The sequence below is a fragment of the Pteropus alecto genome, unplaced genomic scaffold (genome assembly GCF_000325575.1).
Source record: "Pteropus alecto unplaced genomic scaffold, ASM32557v1 scaffold24, whole genome shotgun sequence".
NCBI lineage: Eukaryota > Metazoa > Chordata > Mammalia > Chiroptera > Pteropodidae > Pteropus > Pteropus alecto.
In genome coordinates this window covers 42,563-66,729 of record NW_006439192.1, presented here as the reverse complement: position 1 = coordinate 66,729, position 24,167 = coordinate 42,563, and the positions used below count along the sequence as shown (strand labels likewise).

Below are 24,167 nucleotides of genomic sequence, written 5' to 3'. Positions count from 1 at the left end.
AAAAGTGCAAGCTTGGTAAATGTAAAATTCTTCGACTTTGGTTTCATCCTTATTAAATAGATCTTATTTTTCATTTCTATCCTGTGCAGTATTTTTCTTCTAATATAAGGTAAACTGGCATTGTATCTTGGAGTTTGGGAAACTGCCTTAGAATCAAAAACAATGATACAGTTCTCCCAAGCCGAGTTACTATTAGCTATTCCTTAGGGCTATAATAAATATTGCATTTTTGAGCAGCCTGAGAATGTCATCCATTAAGCTTGGTTTTAAACAAAAATATCAGCAGAGAGAGTGTGCTTCAAGTGTCATCCAGTATTAATAGTTATGATTGGTCTCGTATTTCTCGTTCACCTGGAGCAACTTGTTAGACATCATGATATCTGTGAGAGTTGAACTGATAAGAGTAGTCGTCATCACCCCAAGGGATACTTACGGAATGAGAAAGGATGAAGGCTAATGGCAGAACTGACATCTGAAGGATAGGCTGTAGAGGAGATAGCAAAGTAATAGTCAGAGAGGTAGAAGAAAAACCAGGAGAATGTTTTAACAAGAAGCCGAGGAAGAATTTCAAGAATATTATTGACTTCTTTGGGTACTATATGAGGAGAACTGAAAAAAAAAAAAAAAATCTATTGAATTTTGCAATTAGGAAGATCACTGCTGACCATTGCCAGAGCAGTTTCAGTGAAGTATAGACATGGACTCCAGGTCTCAATGGGGTAAAGGGTAAACTGGAAATTAATATATAAAAACAGTTAACGTGAACTACTAACTCATCATATATAAAGGAAAAGAGAGAGGTGACAGAGGAGAAAGGAATATTTAAGAGGAATTATTTCTTATAAAGATAGGAGAGACCTTGAGCATATTTATAGGCTATTGAGAAGAAGCCAGTAGGTAGAGAATGATCTAAAATATAGAAAAAATATAACCAAGGGAATAAGATCTGAGGAAAGGTTGATGGAGGTTGATCTGCAAAAACAGGGTTAGCCTTGAGCAGGATTTCTCTGTTTTAGTAGGAAAAAAAGACAGAGGCGGTCATAAAACATAGGTGTTTATAGCATTTGTAAATAGAAAGTTTGATATTTACAAGCTTGACCTTAAAAATACAAGATCAAGCTATATGCTACTAAGAAATTATTATTAGAAATTATACCACCTAGCATTTGAGCACTTACTATATGCTGTGAAACATTAAGAGTTTATAAAACAATATCTCATTTAATTTCATCCTGTGACTCTATGAGGATGGTATTATTGCTCTTTCTTAATCAAAGAAAGTAAAGATTAATAAGTTTAATTAACCTAAGGTCATAGAAACATTAAATATAACAGAACTAGTCATTTGAGCCTAGATAATTCTAACTCCAGGCATCTGTGCTCTTAACCACAACTGTATTGAAGAGAATGGTGGATGTTTGGCCGAATGTAATAGAGGATTATCATGGACATGTGAAGGGATTGTCAGTTGGCACTGCGTGCAGCCATAGCTAGAGACCATAAATCTGTGGTGGCAAACATCTGCACAACTGGGTTGATTATCTCTCACAGCAGTTAGCAGCCCAAGTGAATGATTATATAAGCGAGTATTAGGGTGGGAAATTTTTTAGTTCCAGACTGGATGGATAAGAATATTAAATCATAGCCTAGCAAAAATTCCTGAATTCTAAGGATTAAAAAAAAAAAAAAAAACCTATGAGATTCCTAACAGAAAATATAAGCAAGGAAATAACTATAAACTAGCTTTTGCCTTTTGTAAAAATGGAATGTAAAACAGTGGAATAGCATCTATAGACCCGTGAGTGGAAAAAGAATGCAACCGAGAGTTCAATACCTAGTTCTATACATGTCAACAAAAATTAAAGATATTTGAAAATAAGAACTAGAGTATATCACCCACCTGAAAAAAATACTTGAAAGGAGAGAAAATAAAGGGATGATAAGAGACCTCAAGATAGAGAAAATATAGAAAATATAGAACCATGGACACAATTAAATCTAAAAGAATAAAGAGAGACTCGGGGAATGTGTAATGTAAGTATAAAATAAGGTTTCTGGTGACAGAAAATACACAAGATAATTTTAATAAGATTGCAGAATAAAACATTAAACTATTTCAGCAAAATTTAGTATTAATGGGAAGGGGAGGGAGGTAACTGAAACAATTTTAAAATCTTGTTGATGTGGACAAGCAGTAGAAAAATAGAGCATTTTGGTGGGAGAACTTTTAAGTTTCCAGCTTATGTAACTGAGCACTAAACTGAATAAAGAGAAGGACATTTTAAAACAATAAATCTCACATAGTTATAAGGTAGATAACAGTCATAAACCTAATACACCAAGTAACATAGCAACTAAAATGTAAAACAAAAATTATTAGAAATTCCAGGGGAACTTAAAATATGATATAATAAAGATTAATATACTTGTCTCAAGATGATGAAGTCATAAAAAAATAATGTAACAGAGGAATCGAATCAATAAACTTGAATATAAATACACACTCACCTCTCAGAGAAAACTTTTTTGTATGCTTATGGAACATTAACAAAAATCAAACACGTAATTGGAAAACCTTAACAAATTACCCTTAATAAATTTGAGGAAGTAAAATAGACTTTTTAGACTACATTCTTTGGTCACAAGCCAATAAAATTAGAAACATATTGATAAAGAATTAAAAATTTAGGGACTTTAAATTTGAGAAACACATTGTTTAAAATGACTAAGATCAAAGAATAGATCAAAAAATAAAATACAAACTGGAGATTAATAAAAACACACTCTTTAATCTCAATCTACATATAACCTATACGTGGAGAAAAAAAATATGTAGCCTTAAATTTTTTCCTAAAGAAGAAGTATGAAAAACAAAAGAACTAAATAATCATCTTAAATTCAAACAACAAGAAAATTAACCAAAAGAAACTAGTGAGAAAGAATTAAGTTAAAGCCCAAATTGTAGAACCGGAATATCAAAAATGGTACATACAAATTTCTAGACTGATCTCTGTGCAAACTCAGATATCAGGTGTGTTAGAGATCAGTATGTATGGAAATGGAGTAGCATATTCTCTAAAGATAATTTTGGCCCTGGTCATTTGTCTCCATTCATCAATCTCAGAGTCCTATGTGGAACTAAGTGGTTGAGTGGGTGGCCAGCTATGCAGGGTTCTATTATAGCATAATCATAAGGCTGGAGGGGATTCGCAGTCATGCTACCTCTAGTTGATACTCCTACTGTAATATCGGCTCCCCTGGAAAGAGATTTGTGAGTCTTGGAATGCTAAATCACTAATAAAAATCTCATTAGAAAAGACAAGACCCCAAAACAAAACTAGATTATAATTTTATGCATTACTGGTAATTATAGAAGAACGGATACATGTAAATATATTGTATTTTATTTTAATATTTCTTTTATTCTTTATTCATCATACCTCTCTAGAAAAACTTATTCTCAATAGCAGTTCTGTATCTCTGAGGCTTAATAAAATAGACTTGTTATCTTAAAGTAGAAATTTCATCATTTACTAATATAAACTTACATATAAATTTATAATCTTTATATTGCTATTGGTAGTTACTGTGCATCTTAAAATTTCTCTACCTTTGTCTCTCAGCACTGTCACTGACAGTGATTATTAAGGATCAACAGCTGCTGTTTATTTCTGACTCAGTTTGAAATGATGGCAATAGTACATTTGAATTCTTGCTTAATTTATGGAGGAGATGGGAAGGAAGAGAGGAGGAGGTATGGGAGAATGTAATTGTAATTTTTTTGAAAATTTATAAAACTAACCTGTGATAATAGACAATGTCTTCCTTTAGAGTTTTACTAATTAGAGGATAAGGGGTGTGTGTGTGCGCACACTCACACATGTGTGCTCTTAACAGAAGTGCAAGTTTAGCATCATGGCTTATAAAACATGGGAAGGTGAAAGAGGGGCCCTTCAACACTAGAAAACATTTCCTATAATAGTTTGTAATGTCTGTTATATTAACATTGGTTTTGAGGCCTTTTTTATTCTAACGGGCCCAGGGAAAGTACTAGATAAAATAACGACAACAACTACCAGGAAAACTACTAGATTTAATAATAACAATAATAGAATCAAATTTGTTTTAAATTCTTATTCTACTGGTTGGGTTTTTTAAGTTATATTTGGAGGGAATCCATACAAAAATAATCTTTATAAATTCTATGAATTCTGTATGGGTCATGCCCAAGATAAAACTGCATCTATACATGACACAATCCTTTTTATGTAATTTTACCCATTTTTCAAATTTATGATAATAGAGTTAAGCTTTCTCCTGATTATTAAGCTGATTTTCTTCTTTCAGAGAACAGCTGGAGAAATCATTTCATTGTACTGTTCATTTTTCTTTAATATTAGCATTAGAAGAAAGCAGTAGGAAAACGTAGTGTCCTTACAGCAAAGAAAACAATGGCATGGGTTTCACCATCAGAATAATTCTGTTATTGGGTATCTGAAAGCTTTTGCATTTGTCCATTTGTTCCTGAAATCACATCACCCTGTGTACCTAGCTTCATTTCAAATCACTGCAAAATACATGTGATAGATATTTTGTCTCTGGCCTTCCTTAGCAATTTACCTTAATTGCTATATATATCAGCTTTTTAAAAAGTACTCCTTAGATAAATGTGTATATTCTCATTCTGAACATACTTTTCAAACAATAGGATGTTTTCCGACATTTATGAAGCGGCAAAGAGTTGTTTTTACTCCCCATTCATTTTACTATTTTTCATGCACCTTCATGAATTTTCTACTATTTTTCTTTGTATTTTTAGATTTTTTAAAAGGTGAAATCTGAACATGATCTTGTCTTTATTTCATTTGTATCCATCCATAGGATGAATATAAGCCAGAAAAGGCCCTGTCTGAAGAGGATTTGAAAAACGCCGTGAGCGTGCACCACGCGCTAGCATCGAAGGCCACAGACTACGAAAAGAAACCAAACGTGCTTAAACTTAAAACTGCCGACTGGAGGGTCCTGCTCTTTCAAGCCCAGTATGTTTTGTTGGTTGGTTTGTTCTTGTTTTTTTTAGTTTGCGTAGCACCACTTTAAACCCAGAAAGAGAATCAGGATCTGCAGGGGAAATTTTTTAAATTGAAATCAGTCATTCATTGGTTACAGGAGAGAAACAACTGCCTGAGAAAACTAGAATGAGAGATAGAAATCCTGGGTTCAAGTTTTTTGTTCTCCACACAGCAGCCCTGTGACTTTTAGTCAGCCACCTACCTCTCTACACTTAGTATTCTTGAATAAAATACAAGGGTTTTAGTATACGCATTCCATCAGACAATGAGTAAAATAGACCTGGATTCAAATTACCATTTTAGCTCTTTGCCCTAGTATGTAATTTAACTTCTTTGAACCTCAGCTTGTCACTAGTGTAGATAATAATGGTTATCTCATAGGGTTCTTATGAGAATTAAACTAGATCAAGTATAGAAAGTACCTCACATAGTGCTTGGCACATAGAAAAACTGTTCAATAATAAGTGTAGATTTCCATTCATTCTCTCTTCTCTCTCCTCTAAGCTCTAATAGTCCATGATTAAACTAGAAGGAAAAGATAAAATTATATTGTGGGCAAGGAAATAGGATAGATTTTCAGTTTAATAAGGGGTTCGTGACAGCCTTCGGGTTAGAAGTGGAACATTCCATGTAGACAGAGTTCTGGATTTTCAGAACTGAGCCTCTAGAACAGGAATTTTAATTGGAGCACATGGCACAGCATCAGCATTGGTGGCAGACAGTGTTAACTATTCGTGGCATGCCTTTCACAGCCTGAGCTTAACTCCAGAACTTTTCTCAACACTACCAATCGACTGCATTTGGCACTGGGGTTCAAATTTGACATCAAGATAGTGAACACAGGTATCTGCATGCTCGTTGGTCAACGCTGTGTAAGATCAAAAAATAATAATAATAGCAAGAGCAGGCACTCTGGTGATTTGTGGATGTTAAACTGACAAAGGTATACAATTGCTGACATCAGGTGAGGAGGGAGTTGTAAGGAAATCCAAGTTACACAAGATTTTTTAAGTGTGGGAGTAAGGCAGTTTTAACACCACAAAGAGGGAACCATATAGCCAGATGTATAATTACAGCTATTAGTCATAAAAGTCCTTCAAATTATTCTATTCCTCAATTTTTTAAATCTAAAAAACCAGATACAATAACTAAGGAGATCTAATTACTTCAGATAGAACTGATACAGAAGTCAGTCAATTGAAATAACAGTGCCAGGGAAATCACATTAAGGAGGCCTACTGGGGTGCGATGACAAGGTGATATTAATGTGGTCTCAGGTTAGTGTGGTTTCTCAGAGTAATTAGTAAAGGAAATAATTTTAGGTTGGCTGACATTTTGTCCGTCGCCTGTTTATTGATTATATACTTAGTGGATGATCTATCCTGGTTCACAACTGTTTCTACCACCCATTTGTGAATTCACAAATATCATTAACTGCTGTCACTGCTGGACTCTGCGAATGTGACATCTAAGTTAAAAGTATAATAATTACATCAAACGATTTCCACATCCTTTCAGGTGGATTTTTTAACAGCCTATGGAGGTTTTAAACTTTACATACCATATAATTCCACCTGCTTTGAGTGTATGATTTTTCGTGATTTTCAAACAAGTTTTTAATGATTTTTAGCAAATTTACAGAATTGTGCAACCATTGCCACAATTCAGTTTTAAAACATTTCCATTATCCCAAAGAGATCCCTCGTGCCCATTTTGCTGTCACCCCCCATTTTCATCCCCAACCCCAAACACTATTAATCTCCTTCCCATCTCTCTAGCATTGCACTTTCTGGACTTTTCATATAAATGGAATCATACAGTATAGTATGTCGTCTCTTGTGTTTGGCTTCTTTCACTTAGCATAAAGTTATTGGAGCTCGTCCATTTTGTAGTATGTGTCAACATGTCACACTTTATTGCTGAGTAGTATTCTACACTAAGGATATATACCACATTTTGTTTGTTCATTGACAAGATGGACATTTGGATTGTTTTCCCTTTTTGACTCATAAAGAATGCTGCTGTGAACATTTACATACAAATCTTTTTGTGCCTTTACACTTTTATTTCTCTTGAGTATATACCTAGGAGTAGAATTGCTGGGTTGTATGATAAATTTATAGTTAACTTTTCAAGAAACTGTCTAAACTGCTTTCCAAAGTGGGTATATCCTTTTACATTACATGGCATCTATCAATTTATCCCTCAGTTGGATTTTAAAATCAAGTCATGTGATTAGAAAAGATGGCTTAATTTTTTAATTATTTTTTTTACCTAGCCTAGTATCAAACAGAAAGCAGGAGTTTAGTAAATATTTATTGTCAAGTGATTTTGCTTCTTTCTCCTTCTCTGTCCTTGAGGAATAATTACAGCTTTACACTATGGTAGTCATGGGTCACAGGTCCCTTCATTACCATGTGATTGGTGTTGAAAATGTTCATCTCCAATTAAGTTTTGTCAGAGATTAATTGTAGCAAGAAGAATAAGTGATTTTATGTGCCATCTTAAATCAGTAATGAGAAATGGGCAAGACGTTGATGCACTTAGATATAGAAATACCCTAATGTTAAATACATTTCTTTCTCACAGGAGTCCAGAGGAAATGCAAGGATGGATAAACAAAATTAACTGTGTCGCAGCTGTATTTTCTGCACCGCCATTTCCAGCAGCCATTGGGTCTCAGAAGAAGTTTAGTCGCCCACTTCTGCCTGCCACTACAACAAAATTGTCTCAGGTAAGTCATTTCATTAGAGGTTTGACCTTGGAAAAAAGCACTTTGTAAAATAATCTTAGTATTTGTATTTGAATAATGCTCTGTAGTTTGGGGGCAAGAATGAGACCTTGTCCTGGAAGGGCATGTTGTATAAATTGGGGCAAAATGCAGCATGCTCGGTTTTATACTTTATATAGGAAGCGGACACAATAGAGTCAGGTTTGGTAGGACATGTACTTTAAATTAGTTTCTAAAATTTATATTACTTTACTACTCAAGCAGTCATACAGTTCTGTTTTTTTGGTTGTTGTTTGCTCTAACAGCGTATATTTTTTAATGACTGGCTAATGTTAGACATTCTGGCTTGCAAATAAGTTTTTTATTCATTTTTTTAATTGAGCTTTTCCCATAGCCCAGGCTGTATTTGATGCTAAGCATATAAGAATATTCCCAGAGATCCACTATTCACAGACAATAGGGCAGAGCCTGCCCTGCTGCCCAGGAAGAGGAAAGTAAACCATGTGGTTTGCCTAACTAATCAAGACAAAGTGCGCTAGAACTCCAAATGTGTTCACATAAGCATGTCTCCTGTTGTCAGATTGATCTCTTTAAAGACCATATTTTATCATGTCCCTCTCCTACTTAAAACTCTGTTCTACATACATTGAATACAAGCCAGGTTTGCCAATTTTAAACCTGTCTGCCACACCCCATTGCCATTGACGAGTTAGGTATTTTGGAAACTACTTTGATATCTTTGTGAATTTCTTATTGGTGCAGTAATAGAAATAGTTTCATCTGGCTCTCATCAACCAGGTCTTGATATTAACTGGCTCCTCCACACAACTGATATCATGAATGTTGATACATTTATTTAATAAATATGTATTACGTGCCTCTTGTACTTCAGAGACTATTTTAGGCTTTGGAGCTAGAAAGGCAAATAAAACCCAGATGCTCTCTGGGATTGGGCTGACAAATACAAATGAACAATTAATTTGTAACACAGCTTGATTAGAGGTACAGGAAAGATAAGTCCAGAGTGCTGTGGGGATACAAGAAAGGAACATCTCGCCTGGCCTTGGAGGTGAGAGAGGAAGTGTGATATCTAATCTATTAGAAGCTGAAGAGACGAGCAGCAGTTACGTGTGATGTGGGAAGAGAGAATCAAAAAGGCCCAGAGGAGAGTACACTGGGATGCAGGAACCTCACAGAAGTTATCAGATGTGATCTGAGCACAAAATGTTGAGGAAAGGCGAGAAATGTTTCTCTGGAGGTTAGCAGAGGCCAAATGGTGAAAGGTCTTATTTGTCAAGTGTAGGATTTTGGGTGCTTCATTGGTTCTCCAATATCCTTAGGACAATAGTTTAAGCAGGAAAGTAATGTGATCAATTTGTGCTTTAAAAATCATTCTTGTTACCATAGGAAAAAAGTATTAGAGGAGGAAACTACTAGAAGCAGAAAGGCTAATTTTAAAGGCATTTTCAATAATGCAGAGGAAAAATAACTAAGTTAATTGTAGAAGAGATGGATAGAAGTGGAAGTATTTGAGAGATTTCGAGGGTGTAGAATGAATAGTCCTAGTGGCTTATTGAAGTAGAGGAAGAAGGGTTGTCATACAGGCTTGCGCAGCTCGGGACTACAGTGTCTGAACTGACCTTTGGGACTTCACTGTCTCCTGATTTTCCTCCTGTTGGTTCTTTCCTGGGTCCTTCTCTGGGACCTTTTCCTCTTTCTACCTCCAAATGTTACAGTTCCCTGTGCTCAGAAGCAGACCAAAACACACTTGACAACATTTTTTTTTTAAGTTAGTTAAGAAAAAAAACAGGGTGAATATTGTACCAAGAAGAGGGGAGAAAGGTTAGGTAAAGTTAGTACAGAAACTATCTCCTGTGAAGTAGCAGAAAAGTCATTGGGTCCCTTGGTGACAGCAGTTTCAAGAGTGATGGGAAGAGAAGCTACGTTGGTCGTCTTTGAAGAGGAAATGGAAGGTCATAAGGACGTAGAGGAAGGAGTCTGTATAAGTCTTGCCATAAGTTTATTTAAATTAAAAAAAAAAAAAAAGCAGACCTAGTAGGAAGAATAAAGGAGACATGGTTGCAAGAGGGAGTCTTTTGTTTTTGTAAATTCATAATCACTAACATGAATCAGGTGCTTACCATGTAAGCCGTTACTATTATTATGCAGTTCATAGACTACGGAGAAAAGTTAAGAATAGAAAGGACCAAGCCAGCTCACTTTACAGGGCATCACAGAGTATAATTTTAAAGGACAACAAATATTCTAAGAAAAAAAGGAAGGCTTTACCTCTATTGATGACCAGAAAGTATGTGGGTAGACTTCTCCATCTACCCAACTAAAATATGAACTCTTAAAGCAAATGCGGTTCCCCACTTTCATTGTGGGTACTTAGCATAAACAGAAACCATATTACATAAGGCAAGGAGAGAAAAAACAATTGAACAACTAGAGGCAATAAAAAACCTTCAGAATTTGGGGTTTGTTCATTAATTTCACTAGGGATTTTCCAGTTGTTATTTTTCAATAGATTGGTCTTTCTCACAATCACTCCTGTAAAAGAGAAAGAGAAAAAGGTAAGCTGAAGGTAAGGAGGAAGGTTAATAAGCATAGAGCAACAGAAGAGTTTTTCCTTGTTCTTTCCTCACTATAGAATCTGTATTTCTATTTACTTTCTACTTTGAAAAATGTGCTACTGTCCTATTTATGTATAAGCTATGTATTAGTAAGTCACTTGTACATGAAAATGAATGTGTTCATCTATTTGTGTATTTTATCATGAATCTCTTATTTAAACAAATGTCTTAAACTGGAACTAAAAATAGAATGCATAAACTCTTTGATGTATTTCCTCATTTTGAATACAAGGCCACAGAAATGCAAAAAGAAAAATAATGCATGTGAAATATGACCAAAATGATGGATTCGGGATTTTAAATCAGAACACAGTAACCGAAAAGAAATGTCCTCTTGTGTCACATAAGACAAAAAGACCAAGCCCTATTAAGTATTTAATTTCTCTATAAAAGAATAAGATAGAGTCCTTCCCTACAAATAAACCTTTGTCGGCCTCAGTTTTACATCTGAAAAATGAGATCACTCATTTTTCACTAAAAACACTCTAGAATGTTTAAGGTTCTTTGAAGTTTCTTCCTATCAATAGCTCTGTTTTTCTGTTTTGTTTTGTTTGCCCAGGTCATCATGTTTATTTATTAAAAAGAAAAAGATGTTTTACCTTTGAGAGTAAAAGGACAGTTTAGAAACAAATATATAAAACCAAGTATGTGGTGGAACACAGATTAGAAAGAGGGAGAGAAGAGTTAGTTTGCCCAGCCTTATGCAGGTGTTTGGGGGTACCCTTCACTTCAAATAAACACTCTTGTAGGATGTCTTTGCTGGAGTCATAGTGATCCTGGAATGTGTCTGAGTGAGCCCATGAGCTCTCCAGTACCTTGAAGTCTGGTCCTCAACCTGAGCCCAGGCATTCCCAACCTTGGCTCCACTGACATCTTGGCTTAGATAGTTCTTTGTTGTGAAGAACTATCTGTCCTATAACTTGTAGGATGTTTAGTAATATCTTCAGCCTCTACTCACTAGAGGCCAGTATTATCCCCACAGTTGTGGCAACCAACAATGTCCTCAGACATGGCCAAGTGTCTTGTGAGGTCAAAGTCCACCCACATGCTCTTGAGAACCCCCGCTTTAGCCATTTTTCCTTTTCTCCATACACCCACAGCCTGGCTATGACTCCCCTAAATGCCAGAATCACTTGGATAATTTCAATTTACAAAATACATGTATAACATTGTGAGTGCCCTGCTGGAAAAAATTAAACAGTGTTAGGAAAACTCTAAACATTCAATTAAAAGACTGGTGCTTTTAAAGACACTTTTCATCACCTTGTCGTTTGCAAGCTTTTCTTTAATTTATTCTTGTCTTCTATCCAAAACATTCGCCTTCATTATTAAAATTGATTATTGTCAGTGCAACATCGTTTCGAACAACTCTGCTGTGTAGGAGGGGGTCATCTTCTTCACTTGTTTTTCACGGCAGTGTTGCCAGAGCACATTTTTTCTTCTGTTGTGGGTAGAAGCCTAGTGTGAAAATTTAAGTTCTGTTTCTCCTTCCGATATAGCACTCCAAACTTCAGATCTCATGATTGGCCCTCTCTGGGATCCGTTCAGGACCTCTCTTTCTTTCCTCGGAGTAGTCATTTTCAAACTTTATTGTACACAGGAATTTCCTAGGGGCTCATTTACAATTCCCATTTCCCAGCCTGCCAAGATTAATCAGGTCACCAGAGGCCTGGGAGTGTTTGTGTGTCTAAGACCCACCAGGTGTCCAGCCCACAGGCAGCACAGGTCATTGTTAGAGACACTGCACTGTAGCAATCCCTACTTCCCTCTCACTACTTCTCTGGGGACCTGTACCTCATGAAGTAACCATTTCTTGATTCTTAGTCATATTTTCTTCTTTGAATTCCAGCCATTCTCCTATAAAAGTTCAAATCAGCGAGTGATTCCTACCTGCTAACTATTGAGGGCCGGGACTAGTGATGAACACTGACCTGAGGCAAAGGAAAGGCCTGTGCTTGCTTCTCACCCCTCGTTTTATCCTGTGCTTTGACCACGGAGCTGTAGTGCTCAGGACCAGATGAGTGGGGCAGCGTTGGTTCACAAAGTGGCCCCTGAACACAGACTGAAGAAAGAGGCAGCCACTCCAGATTGGGAGGCGGCAGGTTTAATAAGCAAGAGAATGAACTTATGAGGCTTGTCTCGGGTTCCGCAAGGTGACTAGAGATCCCCACCGGGATCTTAATGGTTTATATAGAGGCCTTAAGTGGGTTCAGTCACATGTAATGTCCAGGTGGTCTCAACGGCACCTTACTCTCTCAAGGCTGTGTCCTTGGGGCAGCTTCTAGCTTGGGTTAGGCCAGTGGAACATACATTCCAAGGGCAGCGGAAGAGGTGAGGAGCCTCCAGTTGCCTGGTCCGGCTTAAGGGGGTCATGTCCTCTTGAGGACCTCCAACAGGCAGGCGTTCAGTGGGATTTCAGAGGAGGCAGTCAATCTTGTGGTTGTGTCCCTGGCTGGCCAGAACCACACCCTTCTCATGCACTCAGTTTCATACATTTCATCACAAACCTGTCACTTCTACTTCTTAAATATCTTTTCTATCCTACTCACATCTCTTAATTCAGACTTTTGTCATCTTTTACCTAGACCTCTGGTCTCTTAACTTTTTTGATCATTCACCTTATCAATACTAAACATTGGAATCCTCCAATATATGTATATTTTTTAAATATACTACATGTCCAACTATCAAAACAACATGAAACAGTGCCAAGCATCATTAGTCATTAGGGAAATCCAAAACAAAACCATGAGATGCCACTTCTCACTCATTAGGATGGCTATAATTTTTTTAATTTTTATTTAAAAAGGAAAATAATGCATTGGTGAGGATATGGAGAAATCAGATCTCAGATCTCTGATACATTGCTGGTGGGAAGATAAAATGGCATAGCTACTTTGGAAAATAGTTTGGTGGTTCATCAAATGATTAAACATCGTAAAATTTAATATGTGACCCAGCAATTCCACTCCCATTTAGCTATCAAGAGAATGAAAACATACACCCACACAAAAACTTTTACACGAATGCGCAAAGCATTATTCATCGTAGCCAAAGATGCGAATTGCCATCAGCAGATAAATGGATGAATAAAATGTGATATATCCATGTAATGGCATATTATTTAACCATAAAAAAGACTGAAGTATTGATACATCCTCTACAATGTGAATGAACCTTGAAAACATTATGCTAAGTGAAAGAAGCCAGTCATAAATAAACATTGTGTGATTCTATTCCAAAGAGTCTCTTTTAGAGGAACTAAAATGCATAAAATTAAATTGAGGTGATAGTTCCACAACCTTGTGAATATACTTTAAAAAAAAAATTGATTCATATACTTTAAATGGTTGAACTGTATGGTATGTGAATTTTATCTTAATGTTAGTTTTAAAATTATTGCCAAGGGATCATCTTGACTAGGACACACACCCTATTTCAAAAAGCTCTGGCCAACTATTCCTATAACCGTTTGCGATCTCTCTTCCTCTAATATTGGTTCTCTCCAATCCATCCTTCACAGTTCTGGCTAAAATATGATTCGCATCATGTCACTTAACCTTAACTGGCTCACTTTGCCAACAAGATAACAGTCCAAACTCTCTGTCATGACCTTAGATGATGAAGTACTCAATAAAACAAATCATATCAAAGTTACTATGCTAAAGCTCACTAAAGTGTTTAATTTAAGGCCTTTAAAACTGTTTCATACATGAAATGATGAAACAAAATCTTTCCAATGGTACTTTTGGCAGTAATCCCCCTCAGACTCAAAGGCAGATGTTCTCTATTCTAAATTCCGTACAGCTCGAGTTTGATAAGGCCCAAAATGCTTAGCAAATTGACTTAGAAATTGCCTACCAGATTTCTAGAAAAGTTATTACCTTCTGAATCATCTACTTTAAAACAGTACGAAGGAAGCTGTGTAAGCCCTCCCCTCTTTATCTTCCCCTTTTTTTAATACTTCATTTATCCAGTGACTGTTTACTGAGGGATCTATACATCAGGTACTATATTAGACATATGAGCATTATAAAAATAGCTAAGATGACGGTCTTGCCTCAGCTAATGAGAGCTTAAGGTATAAGTTAATGTTAGGCGGGGAATATCTATAAGCCGAAAACTGTACTACATACTGTCTTCTCCAACGTATTAGACATTGGAGATCTGAGAGGAGGCTTTGAGGATTTGAGAAAAATAACCTTTCTCTGCCTTCAAAGAGTTTGTAATCAGTAAAGGAGATAAAATTCACACATAAATCAGAGTATACTTTGTAGTCAGCGTGTGGCGTAGACATTTAAGTGTATGGTACTGCAGAGGAGGAGGAGATTGTAAGATCTGGAGTCACACTGGTTTTGAGTGGAATTTGCAGCAAGGACATGAGTACAACCTGCATGTTTGAGAGCTATGGGAGAGAAGGGACCTTAGGACCAATGGAGTTTATGAAGTTTTGAAAGCTGAGGTCATTAGTGCTGATACACCAAGAAACAGAATGTTTTGAAGCTTGTGTTTTCAACAGCCTTTTCGATTTAAGTTTGTTCCAAGGCAAGTTTATGACTAGGAGTTGGGAGGAAGGGGCTGCTGCCCCACTATCTTTACCTCTGTGACCTTGGGCAAGTACTTGAAATCTCTGGATCTCCATTGCCTCTAAGAGGAAGAAACTAGAAGGGGCGATGGCCAGGTTCTTTTTCACCTTAGAATTCCTTGGAGTTCATTGTATTTCACGATAGGAAAAAAAAAAAGAAAAGAGTTCGTGGGCAGGAACCGTGGGTTTTCCACCTGCCAGCACCCAGCACAGTGCGGGGAAAGCCCAAGCTTTATTAAAGTGAAAGTACACACTAAGAAAAGAAGTGTGCAGTTTATTGTGTGAACTACAGGCTTTTGTTTTCTTTTAGTGAAGTGGTGCCCAGAGTCTTACTTGCAATGCAGGTGATATTATAATGATATTATGATAAACCAAAGCTGAACAAAGAACAAAGGAAAGACTCTGGAGCCTTATCCTAGGGTGAGGGGTGGGGTGTCCCAAGACTATCCATCCTGCCTCCTGGTAGTGACTTGCTTCTCTTGCCACCTGGAAGGGAGGGAGCCATTTATCCTGTCTCCTTGCTTTGGCTAGTTTCCCGTGTGGGAGCCTCATGCTTGGAATCAAAATGGGGAGAGGGCTGAGTAAGGGACTAAGGTAAAATTCTGGAGCAGAAACCCAGAGGGGAGGGAGAACATCCCCGGGCTGACCATCCTGCCTCCGACACAGGACTGTGTTCTCTTCCCCAGCTCTCTGCCATCTCTCTAGCCCTCGCTATTCCTCCTTTCGCTCTTACAATGTGCATTTCTGTATTGTCATTTACTTTTATTTTCTGCGGCTTTTCTTTCATCCTTTTCTCCATGAGAAGTAACATGTAAGTCTCATGTTCTGTATGAAAGGATAGAGCTGATTTCTGGGACTTGCTAGTGCCTGGACCATTGGCCGTGCGTCGGAATGAAGGCTTCTGTCTCTGCCTCGTACTGACTCACTTCAAGGTCTTGAACAGCCTCTTGCCTGGCCCCATTGCCTCATCAGTTAGAAGTACTTTCTTCATAGAGATGAAATTAGAATTCAGTTTTTTAAAACAAAATATGAAATTTTCCTCAGTATTATATAAGTAGGAAAAAATTAAATCTTAGGAGATATCATCTGAAACTTGCCTTTGAGATAAAATTTCATCATATATATTATCAAAGGTTTTACCAGTTACACCTGTTGACATATAACCACAGTAATTTTTCCTGCATCTATTATTTTAACACCACTCCTTAAATTATCACTTTTTTTTAAATTAAGTTTATTGGGGTAACATTGGTTAATATAATTATATAATTTTCAGGCATACGTTATAATTTGACATCTGTATATTCTGTTGTGTGTTTACCATCCAGAGTCCAGTTTCCTTCAGCACTTAAACAATTTCAGTAAGTTCTTGCCATTTTCTATCTCTGTTCCCTTTCTTTACATTTTGTCAGATGTATTTCTCTGCCTTCTCTGAAATCCTTTTTCTTAGTATCGTCTCATAAGAACAGTATGTTTGTTCTCCCAGTGAATTGGAAGAGCAAAGACAGAAGGGAGAAAAACAACAGGGTTCCTCCTTTGTCTTTCTCCATCATGTCTGTTACAAATTTAATTGTTCTGAGTCTGAGAATGCAACATGTCTCCATGGCGGCTGCCTTTCTCCTTCATGTTTCCTCTTGGTTTTTGTCAGGAAAGTCTGTGTATCTTCTTTCTCGTTGGATTCTAGCATTGGAATAATTTGCCTGGTCTTCATATCTATGCCCATAAGAGCTACATGGTATTTTTATTTCATTGGTCAAAATGGACAGATTAAGAAATGTGACTTTAAAGTGCTTTTGAGGTTACTTCCTTGATTCTTGCTCCGTGAGAGCAGTGAAGTAGGAGTAAAGCACTGCACATTGAATTGCAACGTTTTTTGACTAGTTTCTTCATAAAAATGTAACAGCATAAATGACTAACCTTTTATGCTGTTACAGAAATAGTCAGGTTTATAAACCATAGTCAGGTTTATAAACAGTGAACAAACCCTAGTAAATCCTGGTTTTGGTAGGAAAGTGACAAATACAGTATGCTGTGCATATTATAGTCCTGGCATAGATTCCTCATTAAAATAAGTAGAAATTGGGATTTACTCAACAAGAAAGAGACATTTGAATATTCAAAATTGAGAAGCCTAGATCTAAAGCTTTTGTAAGAAGCAAACATCTAAAAGAATGTTTACAAAGGCAAAGTCCAAAACTAAAGAGAATTTTGTAAATTCTTTTACCAAATTATCTAAAATCTTATTTGAAAAAAAAAAAGTTAGTATTTGGATTCTAATCATTTCATTAACCAAAAAAAAGAAAAGAATTCATTTTCTTAAAATACACTATAAATCACTATATTTTACAAATCTGGACCAAATAGAAAAATAGGTCCAATGTTTCAGCAGCCAGTTCACAGAAGAAACTCAGTAAACATATGCAAAAATGTTCATCCTACTGTAATCAAGAAAATGTAAATTCAAGTTACAATGGTTAATGGTTTCATACCCATGAAATTAACAAAAAATTGCAAGTGTGATATCAAATTTTGGCAAGGACATAGAACAATGGGAATTTTGAAGCCTACTGTGGAAAAGTAAACTAAACTGGTGGAAACACTTTGGAACACAGTTTAGGGTCATCTTAAAGATGCGGATGTTTTAAAACCCGGAAATTCCACCTCTTGGTGATTATACTGTAGGAAAATTCTTGCTCTTATTCATTAGGCAACATGTTCAGTGAAGTACCATTTTATAATAGTCCAAAGAAACCTGAAAACAACCTAAATATCCTTCAGTGAAGTCGTGTGTCCTACAATGGAATACTATGGTGATTAAAAGGAAGGATTTAGAGCATACATGTGAATAAATGTTAAAAATATGTCAAGTGAAAAAAAGTTACAAAAGGAAGCTTATTAAGTATAAAAACCTATACAGCATGCTATTTGTATAGATATGTACATTTGTATAGGAATAGCACAGAAAAGGAATGAGTGGATAAATACAAGGAGTTTCAACTTATTTTTATAATATTTTATTTCTTAAACTGGGTGTTAGAATTTTTTTACATATCATTCAGTATGACATTTCGTATGTCTGAAACATTGAACAAAAAATACCTGTCATGTTTTTATTTTTCAAAGTGGTCTGTTAACCAAATAACTTCTGTCAAAAATTCTATTAAATAATTTGCATGTTGTAGTAAATATATGAAAGAAAATTACTTTGAAAGAAAAAAGCTATTACTGTATTCTTCTTAGTCAGCTCTGGCTACCATAACAAAATATTACAGATTGGATGGCTTAAATGACAAAAAATTTTTTGTCACAGTTCTGGAGACTGAAAATTCCAGATCAAAGTGCCAGCAGGGTTGGGGTCTGGTGAAGGCTGTCCCCTTGGATTGCAGATGGCCCCTTTTGTGTCCTCACTTGGCCTTTCTCCTGTGTTTGCCCCGAGAAAGAGAGTGTGTGCTCTCTTGTCTCTTCTTAACAAGGACTCTAATCCTGTCGGATAAGGCCATGCCCTTATGACTTCATTCAACCTTAGAAGCCATGTCTAAAATATAGATAGCCATACTAGGATGTCGTTCCATAGTGTAGCGGTTAGCACGTCTGCTTTACACGCAGAAGGTCCTGGATTCACGCCCCAGTAGAGTTATAGTCCATGGTCTACGGCCATGCCACCCTGAACAAGTCTGATGTCTGATCTCAGAAGCTAAGCAGGGTCAGGCCTGGTTAGTACCAGGTGCTATAGGCATAAATAATAATAAAAAATAAATAAAATGTAGCCATACTGGGTTTTAACACGTGAATTTTGGAGGAACGCAAACATCCAGTCCATAACTTAGTCTATAGTCTCCTTGGAGAAAGCAATAGAAAGATGAATGAGAAGTTGTAAATAAAAGCTACCTGAAACATTTCTCATTTTCATTCAGTATTATCAGTATAGAAATGACAGGCTTGGAGATGTAGACCCTCTTTCTAAAATCTCTAAACAAGTTTCATTTATTTTTCCCCTCTATACTTTTTTGGAACTTCTTTAGGTGTTTTGTTTTACTGAGTTGGTATTTAAAAGTGAGTCTTTTCATCTTTGATTCACGCCACTTATTATTCCTGCCACCTTTATTGTTCACTTTTTCACTCTGCTTTTTAAAAATGTTTCATTGTTCTCTTCTATTTTGATGGCTTTAGACTAGGATTTTTTCCCTTTGTTTGGCTTTTAAGATATATATTATCACAAATCCCTAAGATATTATATGTGACTCATAATTTCTGAATATCTTTTTTCTTTAGTTTACAGTGATGTTATATAATCTTACTTAGAGTTTATAATTATGCACTTCTGGTAGTCTTTCTAACTATTCTTCTCACACTACAATACAATGTTTATATTTTGAAATTATGTTGGTATTATACAAAATGTATTTACCACCTTGTCGAATCAGTTCCTCTTCATTTGCTTTCATCCATTTATTTCTTATTGTACATATGAAATTTACACTCAGTAAGAATTTAGATAATTACATGTGAAAGTGGAATAGTAAGCAAAGCAGTCATACAATTTTAGGAATGCGAGAGAATTCCAATCTCTTTGTTTCATTTTTAAAATGCTGCCAGAGTGTTTCATTAACGTCTCTCATTAGGTAGCTTATTGCTAAGGTGATATCAATGGCGCCCCTAGAATGGAAATTCTTTGACACAGGATCAACCATGCTGCATTGCTGCATGGTTCCTATAATAACACTGTTCAGGCAGTAATTTCTCTGTAGGTACATTTTAATCAAATAACTACTTTGGGTCAGTAAAGTTGAAGGAAGTCAGAACCTCTATTACTTTGGCAGAATAATGCATAGCTTGCTGCATTTTTTTCAGAATATCATCTGATAGCTTTCAGAGAATCATTTCTTAGTGGCATTACTTGTCTAAAAAAGGAAAAATAATGCAGATAGACTTTTCAGTTATTTTATGATTTTTTCCATTGTGACGGACAGGGGAAACTAGCAAAGTTGCTGAGTGGCCATGAAGTAGAAAAGCCAAATTGTGTGGCACTCAGGATAGGTGCTTAACTGTCTTGTGGGTGCCTTGCCTGTTGGCGTATCTTAGGAGGCTTGCTCTCAGCCTCGGGACAGTTACACCTGATAAAGTGCTCTGAAAGCATTTGATTTTGTAACGGGGCCTGGTTAGGGAGGCTGGCCTCGGACATGGGCCTGAGAAAGCTGGTCAGATGTGGCAACAGAGGCACATTGGACTGTTTTTGATGAATTAAAGTCATTTGTTATAAAGGGTTTTTAAAGTACTCTATGATTTTTTTATTGATTTATTTCCAGACACTAAATGGCTTAATATTTCCTGCAGGAGGAACAGCTGAAATCTCATGAAAGCAAGCTGAAGCAGATTACCACCGAGCTGGCTGAGCATCGCTCCTATCCCCCAGACAAGAAAGTTAAAGCCAAGGAGATAGATGAGTACAAACTGAAAGAGCACTATCTGGAGTTTGAGGTATGTTGAGCCTAAGTGTAATAAAAGCCAGTACCTGAGTTATTGTTAGGATTTTTCCATCAGGGAATTTTTTCTTTTTTTCTCTTTTTTTTTTTTTTTTACTGTAAGTGTGGGAAGTGTGCCTTGATCCCCTGCTCTAACTTGGGAGCTCTGTGCATGGTCTGGGTCATGGCGGCCCCTTTGTTTATAATTCTATTTAAGCATCAAACAAACATCAAAGAACAGATAGCAGTTTATGTGCTTAAAAACGAAATAGCCTGCCTGGTTGGAATAGCCTACTGTGAGAAAGAAAACAACAACAATAGGTGGACATGCCAGGGTGGGCAGCTGCTTTTTATGTTTCTGCATCTCTTCCAGCAGAGTCTGAGTCAAAAAAAAAAAAAATACAATGGAGAAAAATGAGATCCAGGGTACCATGAAGCATCAGCTTTTTCCTGCATTTTCTTGCTGTTGGCAAACACCAGAGCACCTTTCCTCTTACCACTTAGTGCCCTTCAGAAGGAGATTTGATAAGTTGGGGCACATTCATGTACAATAGCAAGTGTGGTTATTAAAAAGGATGTGGAGGATCCATTAACTCTGGAATGGTTTAAAATTTAAAAGCAAATAGAAAACAATATGTATAGAAAATGTTACTTTTGGCTAAATTTTCTCTCAAATTAAACAGTGTTAGGGTTATGCAGGATCCTCTGATTCTCCCGCTGTAGCTGCCACTTTATGACAATTAAAGTGCCTTTTTTTTTTCATAATTTTTGTCCTGTAGGGTGTGCTGACTCCATCTTTAGCTCTTCTTTTTCATTGTAGCTCTAGTCTATTTTATTTCTCATCATCCCTTCATTTCCGTCTTATCATCCTGTTTCCTCCTCAGGCTCGAAACTTAGAATCATCGGCACATCCTTCGCCAGGTCCGGGCACTTTGTTCTGCAGCATCTTACACCTGTCACTTCCCTACCATTGCTTTTATATGTCCTCTGCTTAAGTCCTGGGTTTTTTGTCTCTCACCTGAACTCGATGGTTGCCTCTTGTCTCTCTTCGGTTCATCCTATATACCTCTGACAGTTAGTTTTCTAAGGTTCAACCCAGATTGTGGCATTTCTCTGTTCATCAGCTATCCTTGATTTTCCCCTATATCTCCCCCCACAATTTACCTTCTGAATAAAGTCCCAATCTTTTTGGTTTGTAATTTACTTTTCAATTATAGTTGATGTACAATATTATGTTAGTTTCAGATTGGATATTTGTAGACTTTACAGTGATCAACTCAATAAGTTTATTTAGTATTCATCTGGCACCATACATAATTATTACAATATTGACTATATTCCCTATGTGTACTTTTATCCCTGTGACTATATAACTGGCGATTTGTACTTCTTAATCTCTTTCACCTTGTCTGCCTATTTCCCTGACCCCCTCCTCCCATTTGGCAACTATCAATTCTTGTAGCTATGAGGTGGTTTCTGTTCATTTTGCTTTCTAGATTCTACAGATAAGTGAAATCATACAGTATTTGTCTTTGTCCGACTTATTTCACTTAGCATAATACCCTTTATGTCCGTCCATGTTGTCACAAATGGCAAGATTTCATTCTTTTTTATGGCCGAGTAATATTCCATTGTATATATGTACCGCATCTTCTTTATCCATTCATCTATCAATGAACACCTACATTGCTTCCATATCTTGGCTATTGTAAATAATGCTGCAGTGAATACAGGGGTGCATTTATCTTTTCAAATTGTGTTTTCTATTTCTTCGGATAAATACCCAGAAAGGAATTGCTGCGTCATATGGTAGATCTACTTTTAATTTTTTGAGGCACCTCCATACTGTTTCCCATAGTGGCTACAACAGTTTACAGCCCCACCAATAGTGCAAGAGGGTCCCCTTTTCTCCACATCCTCTCCAACACTTATTTATTGGTTTTAAATTCCCAATCCTTAATCTGAGAGGACTTGGGTTCCTTCTGTCTACGACATCAATCTTCTCACAACAGCCTCCGTGTATATTAGTCACATGTCTGCTCACTTTCTCCAAACATACTTTTATGCCTTTGTTTATCTATTTTCTTGCACCCCAGATGTTCTTCCCCTCATCTCCATTTCTGAAAGTCTGTTTATCTTTAAAGATACAGCCCAGATCCCTCCTATGAAAAGCCTGCTCTAAACCTACTAGTTGGGTTTACTCTGTAACAATCCTTGCCACATTTGGCTTTATGTTAAAGTTATTTCACTTCATCTTTGTCTCTATAGTGGATTCCATAACACCTCCCCGTGCCCCTAGACTGTGAGCCTTTGGAGTATAGGAACCACACATTCATTTCTGATCTTTACTCTATGCTTGCTTGTTGAATTGGATAGGATTTTATGGAAGCATTAAGTCTCTTCCTGATTTACAAAATTTTTGTTTTAAAATGTGGCGTTTGATCCACTATAGATCCATGGACTAGTTTTTTTCAGGGTCAAGCAAGTCCTTGCTCTAGGCAGATGAAGAGAAATCATTCCTTTAGTAAAGGTAAAAGTTTATTAATACAAACTATGGAAGCCTTACCAACAAAAGACTGGAACAAATATTTTTTATAAAAGAAACAAAAAAACCTAAGCAGCATCTCATCTTTCCCCGGGCTTGTTCTTTCTTGGGAAATGTGAGTTCTCAAAAAGCAATCATAATCTTCACACTTCTGGAGAGGCTCTCAGCTATAGGCCCTTTTAGTTTCACACGTGCTAATTAAATTTCCCAGCACCTCAGTCCCAGGCTTCCAGCACTCAACACCTTGCTTTGCGCCCTTGATTCTGAAGGCTTGAGACCTGTCCCCAGGAGGTGGGGACAACTGCAAGACCATGGAAAGGTTGCCACTGCTAGCAGCACTTCTGCTTTTGAATCTCCTTGGTGCCCCTTCTCTGAAAATGTAACCCAGCAAGAGCCAGCCAAGAGTCATCTCCTGACATGAACTTAGACCAACTTTTGTGGGGATAAGTCTTGCTTTTATCACATTGTCATGTCAAGGAGCCTGCAGATTGCATGCCAGGACGCTCGGCTCATTAAAATTAGACTCCTGTGCTAATACGTCAAGCATGTTGGATTGTCTGTTAAGCTGCATTAACCTGTGTCTACCGGGAAGGTAGAAGGGCCCCTCGCTTTATAAATGTTATCTAAAAAGATTTTTATAAAAGTAATTGTTTCTCAAAAGTGTATAATTATTTTTCACTAGCTTAAAATTGAAGTAGTGTATCTGGTGGTTCCACTTTGCTATTATTTGAGCCACCAGGATTTGTCCTATGTGTGTCCTATGTGGGAGAGACCCTTTGCTTGCATGGTATTAAGTGCTTTGCTTTATAAGCAGCATTCCCCGGGCAGGCTGCTTCGTTTCCTGACTAGGAAGTCTGAGAGTTATTGACCACTTTGTATATTTTGTTCACTGCTCTATCCTCAGCTTCTAGAACCTGGAATGAATGCTCGGTGCACATTCATTGAACGAATGAATAGAATCGTATTATTATACATAAAAGATAACATAAGAGGAAGTAGTTCTCTGAGAATGCTGAGTAGCTCTCCTGAAAACAAATCTGATAGGCAGGAGAGGATAAACAGTAGTGTCTACAGTTCAGTGTGAACCTCACAGGGGCAGTGACAGAAGGGGAGCTTTAATCCGTCTGCAGACTTGTCAC

At 36.8% G+C, this 24,167-nt stretch overlaps 1 protein-coding gene across 1 annotated transcript in view; it reads left to right on the top strand.

Moving 5' to 3' along the window:
- The window catches only part of PSD3 (pleckstrin and Sec7 domain containing 3), a 364,145-nt gene that overhangs the window by 321,097 nt on the left and 18,881 nt on the right, over nucleotides 1-24,167 (top strand). Inside the window, exons 13-15 of the mRNA XM_015592799.2 lie at nucleotides 4,882-5,039; nucleotides 7,659-7,803; nucleotides 20,356-20,499. Of these exons, the coding sequence (XP_015448285.1) occupies nucleotides 4,882-5,039; nucleotides 7,659-7,803; nucleotides 20,356-20,499 (447 nt within the window). The remainder of the gene's footprint in view (nucleotides 1-4,881; nucleotides 5,040-7,658; nucleotides 7,804-20,355; nucleotides 20,500-24,167) is intronic.